Consider the following 21,786-nt stretch of genomic DNA (forward strand, 5'->3'; position numbering starts at 1 on the left):
TCACTGGTGTTTCAGCAGATTCTGTTTACTTTTAAATCTCTTCTCACAATCAGAACATTCAAAAGGTCTCTGATCAGTGTGAACAAGTTGGTGTGTAGTCAGGTGGGATGACTGAGTGAATCTCTTGCTGCACAGGAGGCAAGTGTAAGGTCTCTCTCCAGTGTGAACTCGCCGGTGTATCAGAAGGTCAGATGTATCAATGAATTCCTGACAACACACAGGGCAGGTGAACGGCCTCTCCCCAGTGTGAACTCGATAGTGTCTCAGAAGGTGGGCTAATCGAGTGAATCCCTTCCCACAGAGAGAGCAGATGAACGGCCTCTCCCCAGTGTGAGTGTTTTGGTGTTTCAGAAGATCCTTTTTGCTTTTAAATGTTTTCTCACATTTAGAACAATTGAAAGGTCTCTGATCAGTGTGAACAAATCGGTGTTTCAGGATCTGGGATGAACAAGTGAATCCCTTCCCACACACGGAGCAGATGAACGGCCTCTCCCCAGTGTGAGTGCGTTGATGAATCAGTAAATCCTTTTTACTTTTAAAGTTCTTCTCACAGTCAGAACATTTAAATGGTCTCTGATCAGTGTGAACACTTTGGTGTGTCAGGAGGTGGGATGACTGAGTGAATCCCTTCCCACACACGGAGCAGATGAATGGCCTCTCCCCAGTGTGAGTGCGTTGGTGAATCAATAAATCCGTTTTACTTTTAAAACTCTTCCCACAGTCACAACATTTAAACGGTCTCTGATCAGAGTGAACTTGGTAGTGAGTCTGGAGGTTTGATAAAGCATTAAATCCCTTCCCACATTGAAGACAAGTAAATGGCCTCTCACCGGTATGGACATGCTGGTGTGTGTAGAGGCTGGATGACTGAGTGAAACCCTTCCCACACACGGGACAGGTGAACGGTCTCTCCCCAGTGTGAATACGTCGATGAGTTTCCAATTCAGACGGGTAATTAAATCCCGTCCCACAGTCTCCACATTTCCATGGTTTCTCCATGGTTAACGACAGGTTATTGGGCGTAGGTGGGGTGAGATTTGAAGTCACTATCAGATCAGCCATGATGTTATTAAATGACAGAGCAGGCTGGTGGGGCCGAATGGCCTGTTGCTGTTCCTTGTTCATATGGTAATCAGTTGAAGCCTGATCCACAAATACAACACGAGTAAGGTGTCTCCTGATGTAAATGTGCAGTTTCTTTTCATGCTGTGTGACTGGTTAAAGCTCTGTTCCAGAAAACTGCGGAAAATCGCTTAGATGTGTGTCTCGGTTCTTTTCCAGTCACACTGATATTTGAATCATTTCCCAAAGACAAAACAGACAACATTTCTCCTTCCACATTCATAGGCTGATGATGATCAGCTCCTGATGAATCAAGTGACTCTGACCAATCTTGACATGATATTCAGTTTGAATTTCCAATCTGCAAATATTCTGCGAAAGGAGTTTAAATTGAATTACTTCAAACTTATCAGACACAAACAGTCCATTTGGTCCAACTAACCTGCTGTTGTTTATACTCGACACACATCTCCTCCTATCCCATCATGGGCGGCACAATGGTTAGCACTGCTGCCTCACATGCCAGGGACCTGGGATTGATTCCAGCCTCAGGTGACTGTCTGTGTGGAGTTTGCACATTCTCCCCGTGTCTGTGTGGATTTCCTTTGGGTGCTCCGGTTTGCCCCCTCAGTCCAAATATGTGCAGGTTAGGTTGATTGTCCATGCTAAATTGTCCCTTACTGTCAGGGGGACTACCAGGTTAAATAAGTGGGGTTATGAGTATAGGGTCAGGGTGGGATTGTGGTTGTGCAGACTCAATGGGCCAAATGGCCTCCTACATTGTAGGAACACTATAAATTCTACCTACCACATCTCAATCTTTCAGCTGATCTTTCTATTCCTTTTTCTCTGATGTGTTTGTCATGAATTTCTTCAGCCAGAGGATGGTGAATCTATGAAATTCAGTGCCATAGAAGACTGTGGCGGCAAGGTCATTGAGTACATTTCAAAGAGATAAAAAGGTTCTTGATTGGTAAAGGGATCAAAGGTTACAGAGAAAGAGCAGGAGAATGGGGTTGATAAACTTATCAGCCATGATTGAATAGTGGAGCAGACACAATGGGCCAAATAGCTGAATCCTATATTTTATGGTCTTATGTTTTCCTTCTGACAACAGCTCAATAATTTCCTCAACTGCTTCCTGTATTAATGAATTTCACATTCTCAACCTGTGAGTAAAGAAATTTATCCTCAGCTTCATCTTGGATTGATTAGTAACTATCATGTATTTATCACTCTTTGCTTATTGATGGTCGCTAATTTTGAACTCTCTCAAATGGAAGTATTTTCTCCACATCTCCCCTGTCCAAGCATCTGATAATTTTAAAAGACTATCGGGTCACTGCGTAATCCCTTATTTTCTAAAGAAAAATGGTTCAACCCCTTCAATCTCTGTTTACAAAACCCATTGCTGTCAATGCACGATAGAAATCACAAAGTGACATTTGTCTTGGTTTGAGTTTCCTGTGTGTAAATCCTCATCTGTAAAAGCAGTTTCAAAAATCCATCACTGTCAGTCCAGGATAGAAATTCTGAACAGACAATTCTAGTTTCTCTGGAACATTTTTTTTTCTTGTTCCCTCAAATCTGTAAATCCCCGTCCCACACACTCTCCCTCCTCCTCACCATCTGCACCATTTCTTTCCTCCACTCCCAGTTTTCTCCCTCCCTCTCCTCTGTCTGGGTTCAGTTCTCCAGCTCCTGTCTGCAGACTGACAAAACCAATGGGTCTTACTGGGGATGTTGGGGCCTCCAGCGGGTGTTTGTGAATCCTCCCCGCCCACCTCCCAGGGTTTCCTTCCTTCCCAGAGATCAGAGTCCTCATTGATTTGAGGCCAAAGTGTAACCTCTTATTTATTGTCCCCCTCCCCCATCCTCTGATGTGAACCATCCTCCAGTGGCTGAGCCAGGATGGGGCCGTTAACCTGGGCCTGTTCCCGGGAGGGAGGGAGGGAGAAGCCCCGCAGCTGCAAACCAGGGAGCTGACAATGATTCTGAAGGGTTTGTTTCGCTCACAATGCCCAGGGACTGATTGACAGCAGCTCCGGACCAATAGGAAGAGGGGGCGGGGCTAAAGGACGGAGCGGAAGCAGCTGGTCCTCCAATCAGTTATTGAGGGGCGGGGCTGGGGTATAAATGAAGCATGCGCAGTGTGATTAATGGCGGTGGAGCCGAATCTTGCTCAGATCCACAATGAGAAAAGGTGGGAATGGCGAGGCAGAGGGAGCGATGGATCAGGGGGGCGGTTTGCGAGACTTCGTAAAGACGTTACATAAACCGCGAATCCTTGAAAAAGAACCTACCGGTAATTGGGATGGTCCCCGGCCCTTTGCACAGAGCAGGGCCGTAACTTTCTCTCAGTTACAGACCCGGGTTAACCGCCGCCATCTTTTTCGGGTGGTCGCAGCAAGACGCATGCGCAGCTGTCATCTTTAGCGGGGGCACTCGCAATAGGGCGCATGCGCAGATGCCATTTTTGTTGGGGGCAATAATTTTGAAATTTCTCCAGTGACAGAACGTGGACAACTTGCCCATCAAACTGCTTCACTCTTTCACTTCCAATTTCTCACTGATGCAGCACAACAACTGTGCCACCCCCTCAACCATGGTTATATAACATCATGGTTCTGAACAACCTGGTTATTTATTAGTGTCACAAGTAGGCTTACATTAACACTGCAATGAAGTTAATGTGAGAATTCCGGCGCCTGTACGGATACACTGAGGGAGAATTCAGCATGGCCAATGCACCTTACCAACATGTCTTTCAGATTGTGCGAAGAAACTGGAGCACCCGGAAGTAACCCACACAGACACGGGGAGAATGTGCAAACTCTGCACAGACAGGCACCCAAGCCAGGAATCGAACCCAGGTCCCTGGCGCTGTGAGGCAGCAGTGCTAACCACTGTGCCAGCCACACAGTTGGCCGAGAGAGTGACGGTGTCAGTAGTTAGAGAATGAAGTTTGGAGTGGGAACTGGAAAGTATGGCTTCAGTCTTCTCAATATTTAAATGAGAGAAAATTTCTGATGTTCCAGTATTGGATGTCAGACAAGTCAGGACGATGTGTGAGTTGGAGGGGAACTTAGAGGTAATGGTCTTAACATATGCTGAATACTCTGGCCGTTGTCGGTGGTGGAGGTTGAGGGTTAAGGTGATTCTGTCAGAGTTCTGATCAAGCTGCAAATACAGAAAAATCCCTCTTCTTCATCCTCTGCTTCTTCTAACCTCTCTCTCCCTCTCATTCCCTTCCATAGATACTGGATCGTGTATCGGTCCAGACTGGGTGGCAGGTTCCCTTTCCTGAAGGATATAATGAACCAATTGTTAAATTTATGACAATCCAGCAGTTTTCATGGTCACTCTTTCCTGGTGCCGGCCCCATAAATTAACAGATTCATTCAGCTCCATTTCACAACCTACTTTTGTGTTTTTGTGGCTTCACTCTCACTTTTTCTGTTTCAGAAGGGGTGAATTTGCAATCAGAAAGCTCAAACCAAACATCAGGTCAGGATCTGATGGATCACCCAATTTATCGTAACCGGAACATCATTGGATTTTGAACATGGAAGGAAAAAGCACCATTCACAGTGGGAAGAAATCGTACACATGTTCTGTGTGTGCGCGAGACTTCAGCCAATCATCCGGCCTGTCAAGACACAAATGCAGTCACAACAGGGAGAAGCCGTGGAAATGTGGGGACTGTGGAAAGAGATTCAATTACCCATCACAGCTGGAAATTCATCAGCGTGGTCACACAGGGCAGAGGCCATTCACCTGTTGTGTGTGTGGGAAGGGATTCATTAATTCATCTAACCTGATGACACACCAAAGTGTTCACAGTGAGGACAGACCTTTTAAATGTCTGGACTGCGGGAAGTGTTATAAAAATTGTCAGGAACTAATGTACCATCAACGTGTTCACACTGATGAGAGACCATTCAGGTGCTCTCAATGTGGGACTGGGTTCAGACAATCATCTCATCTCACTGTACACCAGCGCACTCACACTGGGGAGAGGCCATTCACCTGCTCTGAGTGTGGGAAGAGATTCACTCAGTCATCCCAGCTGCTGAAACACCAGCGAGCATACGAACATAAAAATTAGGAGCAGAAGTAGGTCATTCGGCCCCTCGAGCCTGCTCCACCATTCAGTAAGCTCATGGCTGATCTGATTGTAACCTCAACTCTACATTCCTGCCTACATCCCATAACCTTTCACCCTCTTGTTAGTCAGGAATCTATCTAGCTTTGTCTTAAAAATATTCAAAGACTCTGCTTCCACTGCAGAGGAAGAGAATGGCTTTTAACATTTTCCCTGTGACAAATGTTCGGCTAACTGGCCTGAACTTTCCCACTTTCTCTCTTCCTTTTTGAATAATAAAACATTTGCCATTTTTCCCTGAATCGCTGAAATTTTGTAAAATTAAAATGACTGCATCAATGATCTCAGTAGCCTCTTCTTTCAAGACCTTAGGGAGAAGTCCATTCGGACCAGAGAACCTGTCAGCGCACACACCCAACAATGTGCTCAATACCACTGTTCGTAATTTTCCTGATTTGCACCATCTCTTCCATTTCCTGATTTACAACTATCTCTGGGAGGTTACTTGTGCTGTCTATAGCAAAGACAGGTGCAAAATATCTGTTTAGTTCATCCACCATAGCCCTACTTTCCACAACCAATTCTCCAGATCACTTTCTATGGGACCAATGCTCACTTTGTTAACTTTTCTTATTAAATATCTATACAAATTCCCTGACAGCCAAGGGCTCGGATGGAGAACAATTTGTTAGATTGTCCTAGAGGCCTTTTTGATACAGTGTGTTGACAATCCAACCCGGAGGGGGCTATACTCGACTTGGTATTGGGGAATGAGCTGGGCCAGGTGATCAATGTTTCAGTGGGGGAGCATTTTGGGTTTAGCAACCATAATTCCATAAGATTTCAGATAGTCGTGGATAAGAACAAGAGTTGCCCTCGGGTGAGGGTGCTTAATTAGGCACGGGCCAATTACATCCAAATTAGACAGGAACTGGGGAATGTGGACTGGGAGCAGCTATTTGAAGGTAAATCCATGTCTGGCATGTGGAAGGCTTTTAAAGGCCGGTTGATTGAAGTGCAGGACAGGCATGTTCTCGCAAAAAATGAAGATAGAAATGGCAGGATTCAGGAACCATGGATGACAAGGAAAATTGTAATTTCAGTCAAAAGGATAAAAGAAGCATATGACAGGCCTCGTCTAAAAATGAATGAAGCGCTTGAGGAGCACATTGAAAGTAGGAAGGAACTTAACCGTGGAATTAGGAGGGCTAAAAGGGGCCATGAAATGTCTTTAGTAAACAGGGTCAAGGAGAACCCCAAAGCTTTTTATGCGCATATTAGGAGCAAGAGGGTAGCAAGAGGAAGAGTAGGCCCACTCAAGGACAATGGAGGGAAGTTTTCCGTGGAGCCATAGGAAGTGGGTGAGAACCTTAATGAGTACTTTGTATCGGTATTGATCAAGGAGAAGGACATAATGGATGTTGAGTTCAGGGATAGGTGTGTGAACGCTCTAGTGAATGTAAATATATCGAAGGAAGAATTGTTGAGTATCCTAAATTGTGTTAAGGTAGACAAGTCCCCAGGGCCAGGTGGGATCTATCCCAGGTTGCTGCAGGAGACAAGGGAAGAAATAGCCGGGGCCTTAACAGATATCTTCACGTCCTCTTTGACCACAGGTGAGGTTCCAGAGGACTGGAGAATAGCCAATGTTGTTCCCTTGTTTGAGAAAGGAAGCAGGGATAATCCAGGAATTTATAGGCTGGTGAGCTTTATGTCAGTGGTGGAGAAGCTTTTGGAGAAGATACTGAGGGACAGGATATATGCACATTTGGAAGAAAATGGACGAGTTAGTGACAAGCAGCAGGGTTTTGTATGGGGAAGGTCATGTCTCACTAATTTGATTGAATTTTTTGAAGAGGTGACAAAGATAATTGATGAGGGAAGGGCTGTGGACGTAGTTTACTATGGTGTTTGACAAGGTCCCACATGGCAGACAGGTACATAAACTAAAAATCACATGATTCAGGGTGGGCTGGCTAGATGGATACTAGATGGATGGTGTTCTGCAGGGATCTGTACTGGGACCTCTGTTAGTATATATATAAATGATCTGGAGGAAAATGTGAGGGATTAGTAAATTTGCAGATGACACAAAGACTGTTGGAGTTGCTGATAGTGCCAGGGATTGTCAGAGGATACAACAGAATTTAGATAAATTGGAGACTTGAGCACAGAAATGGCAGATGGAGTTTCATCCATACGAACACGAGGCGATGTATTTTGGAGGATCAAATTAGATGTGAATTATATTGTAAATAGTAGAACCCTTAGGAACATTAAGATACAAAGGGATCTGGGCATGCAGGTTCACAGTTCCCTAAAATTGGCAACACAGATTGCCAAAGTGATTAAAAAAGCAGAAGTCATGCTTGCCTTCATCAGCCGGGGCATTGAGTACAAGAGTTGGGAAATCATGTTGCAGCTATATAAAACCTTGGTTAGGCTGCATTGAAATGAATCATAGAATCATAGAAACCCTACAGTACAGAAAGAGGCCATTCGGCCCATCGAGGCTGCACCTACCACAATCCCACCCAAGCCCTACCCCCATATCCTGACATATTTTACCCACTAATCCCTCTAACCTATGCATCTCAGGACACTAAGGGGCAATTTTAGCATGGCCAATCAACCTAACCCGCACATCTTTGGACTGTGGGAGGAAACCGGAGCACCCGGAGGAAACCCACGCAGACACGAGGAGAATGTGCAAACTCCACACAGACAGTGACCCAAGCTGGGAATCGAACCCAGGTCCCTGGAGCTGTGAAGCAGCAGTGCTAACCACTGTGCTACCGTGCCGCATTTGGACTATCAGGTCTCCCCTCATCCTACATCTTTCCAGTTGAAAACAAGACTAGTTTATTCAATCTCTCCTCATGGTCCACACCTCGAGACCAGGCAACATCCGGGTGAACCTTCTCTGCACTCTCTCCAAAGCTTCCATGTCTTTCTGGTAGTGTGGTGACCAGAACTGCATGCAATACCTCAAATGCGCCTAACCAAGGTTTTACTCACACATGTTGGCCAGAGAAGGACGTTTGAGTCTGAAACAAAAGCTGTGCTGTTTCAAATCAAACTGCGGGACTTGGAAGAAAATGATGGGAAGAGATTTTGCAAAGTCCCCTCCCCCACTCCCTCAGCTGGCAGCCCAGCACGCAGGCGCAGAGAGCGCTGCTGAGCCGAGCTGTCCGGAGCAGGTGCAGAGAGCGCTGCTGAGCCGAGCTGTCCGGAGCAGGCGCAGAGAGTGCTGCTGAGCCGAGCTGTCCGGAGCAGGCGCAGAGAGCGCTGCTGAGCCGAGCTGTCCGGCGCAGGCGCAGTGCGGCTGCCGCCAGCGGTCGCTCTCGGGTCTCTTTTTGGAGCAGCAGCCGCCGTGGAGAGGGGGGAGGGGGAGATCACCGAGCGGCTTCTCGCTCTGGCCGGAGCCGCCAGCCGGTTGCCTGGAAACCTTGGCTCGAGGAGGTGCAGGAGGAGGGGAACAATGGGCGGGAGCGGGGCCCGCGTTTGCGGGCCGGGCCTGCGCACTGGAAAACCATGACGTCACCGCGAAGCAGACTGATTCCTATTGGCTGATTCAGGGGGGCTCCTTTGTGACGTCACATGCGGAAGTTGTCCAATGAGCTTCAGAGTGAAGCTTCCGCCTCTGGACAACATCTGGGAGGAAATCAATGTTTCCCCCTTTCCATTTCTTTCCTCATTCTGGGGGAAATTGGGGACTTGCAGCAACTGAAGGGAAAGGAAGTGAATCAAGGGAGGCTGTAGACTCTGGAAAGGAAACAGACGAACATCGGAATTAGGAGCAGGACAAGGTCCAGGTATCTTTTCCTTTTTCTCTCAAAGATATCCTTTAGCTCTCTCAGTTTGACACATTTATTTGTCTGGTTAATAGGATGGCCTCCTACCTAATGCTCACAATTAAAACGTTTTCCCAAGAGATGGATGACGTTTAAAGGAACAGTAAATCAAATGAGGACAGAGATAGTGTGGTCATATGGCACATACAAAATCATTTATGATTCTCTGAAGTTCATTATAATTATTTCTTGTCTTGAAATATATAGCAGCGTTGCTATGTTTTATATTTCAAGCCATAGAGTCACTGTGGCACAAAATGAATCTATTTGGCAACTCAAGTCCATACCAACTCTCTGTACAGAAAATCAGTCAATTCCATACCCCTCAATATCCCCATTTCCCTGAAAGTTTATTTCCTTCAAGTGTCCATCAAATTTCATTTTGAAATCGCTGATTATCTCCAGTTGCACCACTCTCACCAGCAGCAAGTTCCAGGGCCTAAAAAAAGTTCTTCCTCACTGATCCCTATCTTGCCAATCACATAACAGAGTGCTGTATATTACACACATTTATTATCCATTAAATATGCAAATATATAAAATATATATGGGCCATATATATGGGCCATCATATCTGTACCCGACTCGCCAAATGAGCATTTTGACTGAGTGCCATTCTCCTGTGTTTTTTCTCTCTCTCTGGGAAATACAGAGAGTTGTGGTAAATTGAATTAGTGCCACGAATTCTAAGGGAGAAATTGCTGGTGATTTTGTTGAGACTGGTTTTATTGAAGTAAAAGTATCCCATCTATTCAAATACTATTTGTCTGTCAATGCCTGATTCATTTATGTTGCTTTTATTTTGATTTTTACAATGAAACATTTTAAAAAGTGAAACCTCACTCATTTTATCCTTGGAATTGTCAGGAATGTGTTTATTATAAGGTTATCAGTTGGCTTGGGACGTAACAACAGAGATATATCCAGTGTTGTTTTATAGTACGTATTAGGTATAATATTTATATTTCAGTAAAATAATGTATTTATTATTTCCATTCTTGTAATCTAGTACTGCAGCTATGTTATACATTTCCAATCATGGACTCTACACTTCAGAAGGAACTTGAGTCCATGTCAACTTTCTGCAGAGTGATCCACTCAGCCCCATTCCCCTCTATATCTCCATTAGTGCAGCATGTTCATTTCCTTTGTGTGCCGATCCAATCTCATTTTGAAACCATTTGTTTACTGTTCCACCATCCTCATAGACATTGAGTTGCATAGAAACATAGAAAATAGGATCAGGAGTAGGCCATTTGGCCCTTCAAGCCTGCTCTTCTATTCATTATGATAATAGCCCAAACCCCCATATCCTTTGATCCCTTTTGCCTTTTAACTTTATGTCTCTTTCCATAGATAAGATAATGTTTGCCAGTTGCATGAGGAGAAAATGAGTTTTTTTCTGTTCTAAATCAATTTCACAACCTTTTAGGAGAGGAAGATTTGCAGTTGGTAAACAGAAATCAAACATGATCTCAGACCTGATTGAGTCGACCAATTTATTGTAACCTGAATATCATTGTATTTTGAATATAGAAGGAAAAAGCACCATTCACAGTGGAGAGAAACTGTGTTCTGTTTGTGGACAAGACTTCACCCAATCATCTGGCCTTTCAGGACATAATTGCAGTCACAACAGGGAGATGGCTTGGAAATGTGAGGATTGTGGGAAGGGATTTGATTACCCATCCCACCTGGAAACTCATCGACGCATTCACACCGGGGAGAGACCGTTCACCTGCTCTCAATGTGGGAAGGGATTCACTACCTCATCCCATCTGCTGAAACACCAGCGAATTCACACAGGGGAGAGACCGTTCACATGTTCTGTGTGTAGGAAGGAATTCAATCAGTCATCCAACCTAGTGATACACGAGCGAATTCATACTGACGAAAGGCCATTCGCCTGCTCTCAGTGTGGGAAGGGATTTACTCAGTCATCCACGCTGCTAAATCATCAACGAGTTCACACTGGGGAGAGGCCGTTCACCTGCTCCCAGTGTGGGAAGGGTTTCACTACCTCAGCCATGCTGCTGAAACACCAGCGAATTCATACTGGGGAGAGGCCGTTCACCTGCTCTGTGTGTGGAAAGGGATTCATTACCTCATGCACGATGCTAAATCACCAGTGAACTCACACTGGAGAGAGGCCATTCACTTGCTCCCAGTGTGGGAAGGGATACATTACTTCATCCAGGCTGCGAAAACACCAGCAAATTCACAAGTAACTATTGTGATTGGATTTTGCTGTTAATCATATTCAGACTTAACCATGTTTGTTTGTGTCTGTTTCTGCTGAATTGAAAAATAACTCCAGCTCTGTTATAGGTGTTAATATAATTGGCTTAGAAGGGGAGGATTTGGGGTCAGGAAACTCACACAGAATATCAGGATTGGATGGAGCTGCACAATTTATCGTAACCTTAACAGCAGAGAATTTTGAACATGGAAGGAGACAGTACCATTCACATCCACAGTCACATTAGGGAGAAACCGTGTAAATGTGGAGACTGTGAGGAGAAATTCAGTTCCCCGTCAGAGGATTCTGAGTGTCCTGGTTCATGAGTCACAAAAGGCTAGTAGAAGGGTACAGCAAGTAATTGGGAAAGTTAACATAATGTTATTGTTTATTGTGAGGGGAATTGAATACAAAACAGAGGTTATGCTTCTGCTTTACAGAACACTGGCGATTTGGAATATGATTAAAGTATTTGTCTCCTTATTTAAAGAAGAATGTAAATGTGTTAGAAGCAGTTCAGAGAAGGTCTACTAGACTATACCAGAAATGGGAGGTTCTCTTATGAGGAAAGACTGAGTAGCCTGAGCTTGTATCTGCTGGAGCTTAAAAGAGTAAGAGGCAATTTGATTCAAATCTTTTTCAGTTCCTGAGGTATTTTGACAGGATCGATTTAAAGAGGATGATTTCTCATGTGAGCGAATCTAATTCTTATTATTGAATACATTATTGAAAAATAAAATGTTGCTCAGTTGACACAAAGATGAGAAATAAATGTTTTCTCTTAGAGGGCAGCGAGTCTCTGGGTCTTCCTCAAAAAGCATTGGAAGCAGTGTCTTTAAATATTTTGAAGGCAGAGCTGGATAGATTCTTGATTAACAAGGGGTAAAAGGAATGTGGATTTGAGGTTACAATCAGATCAACCATGGTCTTATTGAGTGGTGGAACAGGCTAGAGGGGCCGAGTGGCCTACTCCTGCTCCTAATTTGTATGTTGATATTTGTGTGGAAAGTTATCACAGTATTGCTGTTTATAAACAAAGCATAGTTATAAATGTTAAGTTATACATTGTTAAGTAAAATAAATTCAGTTTGTGTTCGACATGAAGAGTGTTGAGCTTTTTTAATATCTCAAACACAATTTGGATCCTTTGAAGGTCTCTCTTTCCCCTGTCTCCTCCATCTTCACCTCCAGTGTGAGGAGCTCATGGAGCTTCTTTGTCATTAAGATTTAGACAATGTAATCAGCTGCCTCTACTGCTTCCCTCCCTTCCCCTAGCCCACCGAGCCAAACTCTCTCTCATGACCCCCCTTTGCTGTAGCCCTGAATTTGATCCTTTGTTTCAATTCTCTCCTATCTCTCCTTGTATCCTCTCAGAGTATATCTTTCCAGCAATCCCACCTCCTCCCTCGACCTTATTCCCACTAAACTGCTCCTCACCCAGCTTCCCTATTTTCACTGATATCGTTCATGGTTCTCTCCCTTCAGGTATTCCTATGTCCTTCAGTTCTGCCATCATCACCAGCACCCTCCCCCAATGAAACCAACCCTTAACTCCCAATATCCTTGTAAACTCTCGCCCCAATCTCTAATCGTCTTTTCCCCTGTAACGTCCTTGTCACCTCCCAAATCCTGTAACTCCATGTTTCAACCCTCCAATCGGATTTCTGTCTCTGCGCCAGTGCAGACACAGCTCTCTCTCTCACTGTCCTGCTCATTCTGTCTGCAATCAGCCCAATTCACCGATGCCTGTAAACAACTCTCTCAGTTATTTTACTTTAAACAAGACTTTTAACCACTGGATAAGACGTTCTCCCCATGTCTGCGTGGGTTTCCTCCGGGTGCTCTGGTTTCCTCACACTCCAAAGATGTGTGGGTTAGCTTGATTGGCTGTTCTAAATTGACCTTGAGTGTCAGGGGGATTAGCAGGGTAAATGGGTTATGAGGTTAGGCCTGGGTGGGATTGTTGTTGGTGCAGGTTCCATGGGCCGAATGGCCTCCTTCAGCACTGTAGGGATTCTATGACAGGAATCTCAGATAATCAATTGAAGGAAGCTTATTTAAAAGAAAAATACTTGTCAATATAGAATGGAAAAATATACTTAACAGAACAGACTTTTATAATTTATGTTGGTTGATCAGGCTGAAGATGTGTAATTCCTCGTTTCCATTTTTAACAACAGTCCTGATGAGATTCTTGTTTTGTTGACTTCCAGAAACATAGAAAATAGGAGCAGGAATAGGTCATGTGGCCCTTCGATCCTGTTCTGCTGTTCAATATGATCATGACTGATCCCCTATCTCAACACCATTCTCCACTGATCCCCCCAAACTCCTTGAGGCTTTTAGAGTCTGAATATATCTCAGAAGGTAAACAGATATATTTCTAATGTTTTGGCCTCCGCAGCCTTCTGTGCTGACAAATTCCACAAGTTCACCACTCTCTGCATGAAGAAATTTCTCCTCCTCTCACTCATAAACTTCCCCATATCATATTTCATATATTATAATCATATTTGATTTCAGGCATTATCAAGATCTTTGTTTTAGATGGTCTTTTATTTCCTAAAAATAACACAAATTTTCTCTGACTTTTTTTCTGAAATTAACCCAAATTCAAGTAGAAATATTATTGTGAAAAAGAAATCGTTTTTGACACTGAGGAACCACCTGGCTGTTAGTTGTTAGTTTCTTTTTGTTCTGACAATGTGATTATTCCCTTAAACTTTCCCTTTGGATGTTCAAATCAGCCATTCATATCAATTTATTTTGTCAATTTCAATTTGAGGAATAATCTCTTAAGATAAAAGCAAATTACTGTGGCTGCTGGAATCTGAAACAAAAACAGAAAATGCTGGGATCTCAGCAGGTCTGACAGCCTCTGTGGAGAGAGAATAGAGCCAACATTTTGAGTCTAGATGACCCTCCATCAGAGCTCAATAATTACACTCAGCCTTATTGACTTTAAATGGTGATTTACATCAGAGACATAAACGTTTGCAATCAGTTTTGAGGTAACTTCCAACAGCTGAACAATGCAGTCATGTGGGATCAGGATATTGAATTCGATGATCAGCCCATTGAATTCGATGATTAGCCATGATTATAATGAATGGTGGAGCAGGTTTGAAGGGCCAAATGGCCTACTCCTGCTTCTCGTTTCTATGACAGCGCATTCCACATCCGGAATTCGGCAGCATTCCGACTTCTGTGCCGCCATCACTGCGTGTCTGATAATACATTCATTGTCACCAATTAGCAGCAAGGGTGGGTTGTAGACCTTCATTTTGCTCAATGAGTGTTGGAGAGTGGGATGTCTAGTGTTGTAGACTGCAGGCAGTGACCCAGAACAAGGTCACGGCCAGCACTTTAAAAGGCTCCCTGCATGGGACAGTGTCAGCTGATTCATCAGATGATCATTCGAGTGGATTAACTAGACAGAGAAAAGATGTGGGCATTTTCCAGTCTGTCCAGTTAAGTGCATTAAATTGTTAATCTCTGCAAACCATGCCAGTTTTCAGAGGCAGTAATTTTAAAAATCAGCAATATCTTTTGGCTGTGAGGAGTTGGACATTGGTTACATATTTCCAAATGTCTGTGCCACTGGAGCAGGGGGAGAGGGGAACCAGAAGGGCCAAACCAGCCTTGAGGCTGCCCTTGGTGTCCTCCTGCATGAGGTTCATCATTGACATGGCCAGCTCATGTCAACCGCTGGCAAGACGGGGAAGCCCAGCCACTCACACAGATACAGAGAGAATGTACAAACTCCCCACAGACAGTCACCCAAGGCCGGAATTGAACCTGGGTCCCTGGCGCTGTGAGGCAGCAGTGCTAACCACTGTGCCACTGTCCAAATCTTTACAGCTGTATTTAACAAACTCTTTTGCGAAAGGGGCGTCACAATCAAACCCACAGGTACCAAACCCAAACCCACGAATTTTCACCCCAGTCCCAGGAGTTTGGAGACCGGCTGAATAATGGCAGCCGCATACCCACAATCCACGGCGCTGGGGAAACCGCTCTATTCGCCACGCAAGCAGGCGACCCCGAATGCGCATGTCCAGGGGAGAGGGAAGGTGCGCATGTACGGAGGAGGTCCCACCCACCATTATGTCGCGTGAGACATTCACCAATGAGAATAGTTGGAGGACCGGCAGCCCTCTGGTCCTCCAGCCAATCAGAATGCTGTCTTTGTGACAATGCAGATTGAGCTTCATGCAGACAGAAACGTTCTCCTGTCTCCGACATCTGTCAGTGAAACACTTTCTTTTCAACCCCCTTCTCATTCTGGGGGAAACTGGGGACTTGCAGCAACTGAAGGGAAAGGAAGTGAATCCAGGGAGGCTGCAGACTCTGGTAAGGTTGCCCCAAGCCTTTCTCTTTTAAAGACATTAACATTCTTTAGCTCCCTCAGCTTAATACATTTATTTGTCTGGCTAAAAGGATGGTCTATATTCGTAATGGTCACAATTAAAGGGGTGGATCCCCAGGAGATAGCTGATATTAAGGAGACAGTAAATTAATACAGGACAGGGATATGTCGAGTGTTGTTCTATGATGTGTATTAGATGCAGGGTAAGAATGGCGGGAGAAAGTAAAGAATTTTCTATAAAAACTAGAATTGTCTTTTCTGAATTTCTAAGTTGCACTGACAGTGATGAATTTTGGAACTCATTTTACAGAATATCAGAATTGGACTTCTCAAAACAAATATTCGTGGTGATCTGCCAGATTAACTTGATAAATCGGGACCTGAACAACATCAGCCTTTGGAATCTATAAAGAGAAATATTTCTCTGTTCTGTCTGCTTCAAGAGATTTCAACCATAAGTGTGATTGGAAAACGTGGAGACACAGACATGAGTGGGTGTTCCTGTGCACTGACTGTGGAATAAAGCTTCAACCAGTTACACAGCTTGAAAAGACATCACTAGTCACTATTCAGGTTTTTTATGTATGGACAAGGCTTCAACTGACTGTCAAACTGGGAGAGACACATGGACACCTACACCATGGAGAAACCATGGAAATGTGGAGACTGTGGTAAAGGATTCAATTTCCCATATCAGCTGGAAACTCATCGACGCAGTCTCACTGGGGAGAGGCCTTTCACTTGCTTGGAGTGTGGGAAGGGATTCGCTCATTCATCCTCCCTGCAGACACACAAACGAGTTCACACAGGGGAGAGGCCATTCACCTGCCCTGAGTGTGGGAAAGGATTCACAAGTTCATCCCACCTGCTGACACACAAGCGAGTTCACACTGGGGAGAGGCCATTCACCTGCTCCGATTGTGGAAAGGGATTCAGTGATTCATCCAACCTGTTGATGCACCAGCGAGTTCACACCAGGGAGAGGCGGTTCACCTGCTCGGAGTGCGGGAAGGAATTCACTCAGTTATCCCACCTCCAGTCACACGAGCGCATTCACACCGGGGAGAGACCATTCAGCTGCTCTGAGTGTGGGAAGGCATTCAGTGATTCATCCAACCTGCTGAGGCACCAGCGAGTTCACACTGGGGAGAGGCCATTCGCCTGCTCCGAGTGTGGGAAGGGATTTACTGATTCATCCAACCTGCTGATGCACCAGAGGGTTCATACCAGAGAGAGACCATTCCCCTGCTCAATGTGTGGGATGAGATTCAGTGATTCATTCAGTCTGCTGATGCACCAACGAGTTCACACTGGGGAGAAACCATTCACCTGCTCTACCTGTGGGAAGGGATTTAGTCGCTCATCCCATCTGTTGATGCACCAGCGAATTCACACTGGGGAGAGGCCATTCACCTGCCCCGAATGTGGGAGGGGATTCACTGATTCATCGCATCTGTTGATACACCAGCGAGTTCACACTGGGGAGAGACCGTTGACCTGCCCCGATTGTGGGAAGGGATTCCCAGATGCATCCAATCTGCAGAAACACCGACGAGTGCACACTGGGGAGAGGCCATTCACTTGCTCTGATTGTGGGAAAGCATTTACTCAGTCATCCCACCTGCAGACACACCTGCGAGTTCACACCGGAGAGAGACCATTCACCTGCTCTCAGTGTGGGAAGGGATTCAGTAATTCATCCAACCTGTAGGCACACCTGAGAGTTCACACTGGGAAGAGACCATTTACCTGCTCTGTGTGCGGGAAGGGATTCACTCAGTCATCACAGCTGCTGAGACACCAGCGAGTTCACAAATGATGACAGGGTTGGATTCTGCTGTTATTGCTGCTGTTCATCATGTCCAGGACTGAACCATTTTGGTGAAGTTTCTTTCTGCTGGACTGGCTGGTCTCGATGTTGATTCCAGTGGGTTGATGCACTTTGAGCCTGGGAGAGCACATTTCTACTGAAATGATCCACAAAAGCTGATGAAGGATATTTATTTTATCTTGGATAGTAAATAGTGCTTTTAATAGCACTCCAGGTAGATCTAAAATACATTTGTCTCTGTTCCATTGAGTCTACAGCACAGGGCCAGGCCAGTCGGCCCAATCAGTCTGCGTCACTATTTATACGCAACATAAGTTTCCACCCACCCCTCTTCATCTTCCTCATCAGCATATCCTTCTATTTCTTTCTCCCTCATGTATGTATCGAGCTTCCCCTTCAATGTATCCATGCTGTTCACCTCAACCACTCGCTGTGGTAGGGAGTTCCACATTCTCACCACTCGCTGGTAAAGAGGTTTCTCACTGAAATACCTATTGGAATATTGAACCCCTTCATAATTTTAAAGACTTCCATCAGATCACTTCTTCGTCTTCTCTTTGGAGAAAACCACCCCATCATTCAAAATGTGGCAAATTTAGACTCAACCTTTAACAATGATTTTGATGCAGGGACTGAGTGTAATATATACAATATTGTGGAGAACAAAAAAAAATTGCATTTCTGTAGCACCTCTCACAACCACAGGGTGTCAGATGAACATATGATTCAGGAGCCTGTTCTGCCATTCAACACGATCATGGCTGATCTAATTGAAACCTCAACTCCACATTCCCACCTCCCCCGATAACCTTTCACCACCTTGTTTCTCTATCTATGCCTTTGTCCTGAAGCATTATACAGTGAATGAAGTTCTGTGAATTGTAGTGACTGTTGTAATGGAAGAAATTGCAGGCCTGAGTAACCAAATTTAGTTTCAAAAATCAATCGCTTTCATACCATATAAGAACATAAGAACATAAGAAATAGGAGCAGGAGTAGGCCATCTGGCCCTTCGAGCCTGCCCCGCCATTCAACAAGATCATGGCTGATCTGAAGCGAATCAGTTCCACTTAGCCACCTGCTCCCCCTATCCCCTAATTCCCTTATCGATCAGAAAACTATCTATATTCATTGCTATAAGTAACAAGGTCAAGGAAACCATTTTAAAATCGAACATGTGGCTTCTAACAGTCTATTCCCCTTCTGTCACTGGCTTTATTAGCTACAAATTGATTGTATATGAAAAGCCAGTCATGTAACATACGATTATTCAGGAATGAACCTTGAATAAGCTATCGTCAGTGACTCAGTGTAATAGACAATTATATAAAGGCTAGATCTTTATTTTAAAATATTAACATTGAATAACCTGAAAAGTTTCCAGAAACCGCAGAGCCGGCAGAAGTTGTTTAAAGAAATAAATTATTTTATAATTTTGATAAGCTACAGGATATCATATTCTTCCAAAGTCCAACTAAAGAATAAGGTTCATTGTTCAGTCTGGTCAGGATTAGTAAGGAAGAAAGCTGTTATCTTTCGACAAACTGTCTTTTTGAACCAGTCTATCTTGTAGTAACCAAGTTTATTAACTAAAGATTACTGTATTAATTAGCTCGCATTCAGTAACAAATAACTGGAGAAGTAGTGAGATTTAATTGAGTTACGGTTAATAAATCGATAAAGAATGTCATTTTTTTATCTATTAGTGTCACAAGTAGTCTTATAGTAAAAGACTGAGTTTTATTTGCTGTAAAAACATATCATTTGAATTGCTGTGTATGTGAAGAATGTGCAATGATGATAAATGTACTGGTAAGAGAGACCTTCAAGCTCTGATTTGTCTCAGAATTTGAAATTGTCTGAATACCTGATTGTATAGAATCAGATAAAGGGTTAGTATGAAACTGTGCAATTGTATTCCTGTCTAAGATTTTGAGAGAAGGTGGTGTCAGTAATTGGGGATCCGGTTAAATTAATCTGGTAACCAAATTGACCAAGTGTCATGTCACAATCAGCCCAACTCTGATGTCAGGTAATGGTCACTTTGGGGATAAAAGTAGATTCCCAACATCTTCCCTGCCAGCCAAGTACTGAATATTCACAGGGTCGAGTTCCAGGTAAATTATTGTCAAAGAAGGAACCAGACTTCTGAGGTTGAAATCCACAAGAATTCCTGTCAAAGAAGGAGCCAGAGAGGGTTAACCTTCGACAGACTGATCACCCACATCAAGCTGTAAAAGCCAATGTTTGAAGTAAACATTTCTTGTTGAATAAATTTATTTTTAAAATGTACTCACCGGAGAATCCTGCTGTTGCCTTAATTGGTTAAAATATTCTTTGATCCAAAGTGAATTTGTTAAATGGCAAGTTTTGGGGGTGGCTGAAGTCAATTCAGATTCAGATATCAAGATCAGGGAACACAAATCTGAAATTAAAAAACTTGCATTTAGCATCGTTCAGGACCACAGGGTGTCCCAATGCACTTTCCAACCAATGAAGCAGCTTTGAAGTGTGGTCGTTGTTGTAATGCAGGAAATGTGGCAGCTAATGTGTACACAGCAAGATCCCAAAAGCAGCAACATGATCACGAGCAGATGATCTGTTTATAGTGATGTTGATTGATAAATATTGGTCAAGACTCTGGGGATAGGCCCCCTGCTCTTCTTCAAAATCATACCCATGGCAACATCTATGTCCTTGAAGGGGCAGATGGGGTACTTGGGTTGGCATCTCATCCTAAAGGCAGCAGCTCTAATAATGCAGCACTCCCTCAGTGCTGGCACTTTGAATGTTGGCCTCAGGTCAATGGACTGGGATTGGAAAGAACAATCTTCTGATTCAGAGTGAAGATTTGATTTATTATCATCACATGTATTAGTATACAGTGAAAAATATTGTTTCTTGCATGCTATACAGACAAAGCATACCGTTCATAGAGAAGGAAAGGAGAGAGTGCAGAATGTAGTGTTACAGTCACAGCTAGAATGTAGAGAAAGATCAACTTAATATGAGGTAGGTCCATTCAAAAGTCTGATGGCAGCAGGGAAGTCAGTTGGTATGTGTCCTCAGACTTTTGTATCTTTTTCCCAATGGAAGAAGGTGGAAGGGAGAATGTCTGGGCTGTGTAGGGTCCTTGATTATGCTGGCTGTTTTTCCGAAGCAGCAGGAAGTGTAGACACAGGCAATGGATGGGAGGCTGGTTTGTGAGATAGACTGGGTACATTCACCACCCTTTGCAGTTTCTTGTGGAAGCGTGTGGATCCACTGCGCTGTGGCTGATACAATAGACAATAGACAGGTTCACAAGGATGTTGCCGGGACTTGAGAAGCTGAGTTACAGAGAGAGATTGAATAGGTTGGGACTTTATTCCCTGGAGCGTAGAAGATTGAGGGGAGATTTGATAGAGGTGTATAAGATTTTGATGGGTAGAGATAGAGTGAATGCAAGCAGGATTTTTCCGCTGAGGCGAGGGGAGAAAAAAACCAGAGGGCATGGGTTAAGGGTGAAAGGAGAAAAGTTTAAAGGGAATATTAGGGGGGGCTTCTTCACGCAGAGAGTGGTGGGAGTGTGGAATGAGCTGCCAGATAAAGTGGTAAATGCAGGGTCACTTTTAACATTTAAGAAAAACTTGGACGGGTTCATGGATGAGAGGGGTGTGGAGGGATATGGTCCAAGTGCAGGTCAGTGGGACTAGGCATAAAATGGTTCGGCACAGACAAGAAGGGCCAAAAGGCCTGTTTCTGAGCTGTAATTTTCTATGGTTCTATGGTTCTAATTCAAAGTTAGAAAGGGAAAGTTATTCTTCGCCTCCAGTGCCTCAATGTCAAAATAACAACCTCATACAAAAATAGGTATTGAATGCACAAATGTTGAAGAGTTTGTTTGGAGCCACAAGTTTCAAGTTCCCATTTCAGCCTGGGGCACCTTTCTCTCTCTGTTGCTCATGTTAGTGACAGCCAGGTGACGGAGTTGAGAGCTGAATTTAGCTGAGAATAACAGGGCCTGAGCCTCAATTGGGAAGCTGCCCTGGGCGTCGCACTGATAGAGATTCAGGAATGTGCTGGAGGACTGACTGGGAAATGGGCCTCCAGCCAATCGGGGCAGGAGACGGGGCGATTGGGGCAGATGGTGACGGAACCCCTGGGGTTCAGTCCATGTTCCCAAAGTGTGGAGTCACAGTAACAGGGTGCAGAGGAGCTGAAGAGAAACCATTTGGGCCCAGAGCATTGTGAACATCCTTTTAATCTATAGAATTGGGATTCGGGGAGTCCATTAACCCTTTATTCTCTTTTCCCAAACTCTGAAATGATTCCCAGTGATAACCC

At 44.2% G+C, this 21,786-nt stretch overlaps 2 protein-coding genes across 2 annotated transcripts in view; one reads left to right on the top strand and one right to left on the bottom strand.

Moving 5' to 3' along the window:
* Positions 1–21,786, bottom strand: part of LOC144489251 (uncharacterized) — a 23,208-nt gene continuing 1,422 nt past the window's right edge. The window contains exons 2-3 of the mRNA XM_078207118.1: positions 824–974; positions 1–739 (exon numbers count right to left, since the gene is read on the bottom strand). Coding sequence (XP_078063244.1) covers positions 1–739; positions 824–974 — 890 coding nt within the window. The remainder of the gene's footprint in view (positions 740–823; positions 975–21,786) is intronic.
* LOC144489250 (uncharacterized) overlaps positions 3,235–21,786 on the top strand; it is a 26,281-nt gene continuing 7,729 nt past the window's right edge. Inside the window, 4 exon segments of the mRNA XM_078207117.1 lie at positions 3,235–3,367; positions 4,528–5,123; positions 10,708–11,245; positions 16,347–17,320. Coding sequence (XP_078063243.1) covers positions 4,628–5,123; positions 10,708–11,245; positions 16,347–17,320 — 2,008 coding nt within the window. The 5' untranslated portion in view covers positions 3,235–3,367; positions 4,528–4,627.

This window comes from Mustelus asterias, unplaced genomic scaffold (genome assembly GCF_964213995.1).
Source record: "Mustelus asterias unplaced genomic scaffold, sMusAst1.hap1.1 HAP1_SCAFFOLD_2060, whole genome shotgun sequence".
NCBI lineage: Eukaryota > Metazoa > Chordata > Chondrichthyes > Carcharhiniformes > Triakidae > Mustelus > Mustelus asterias.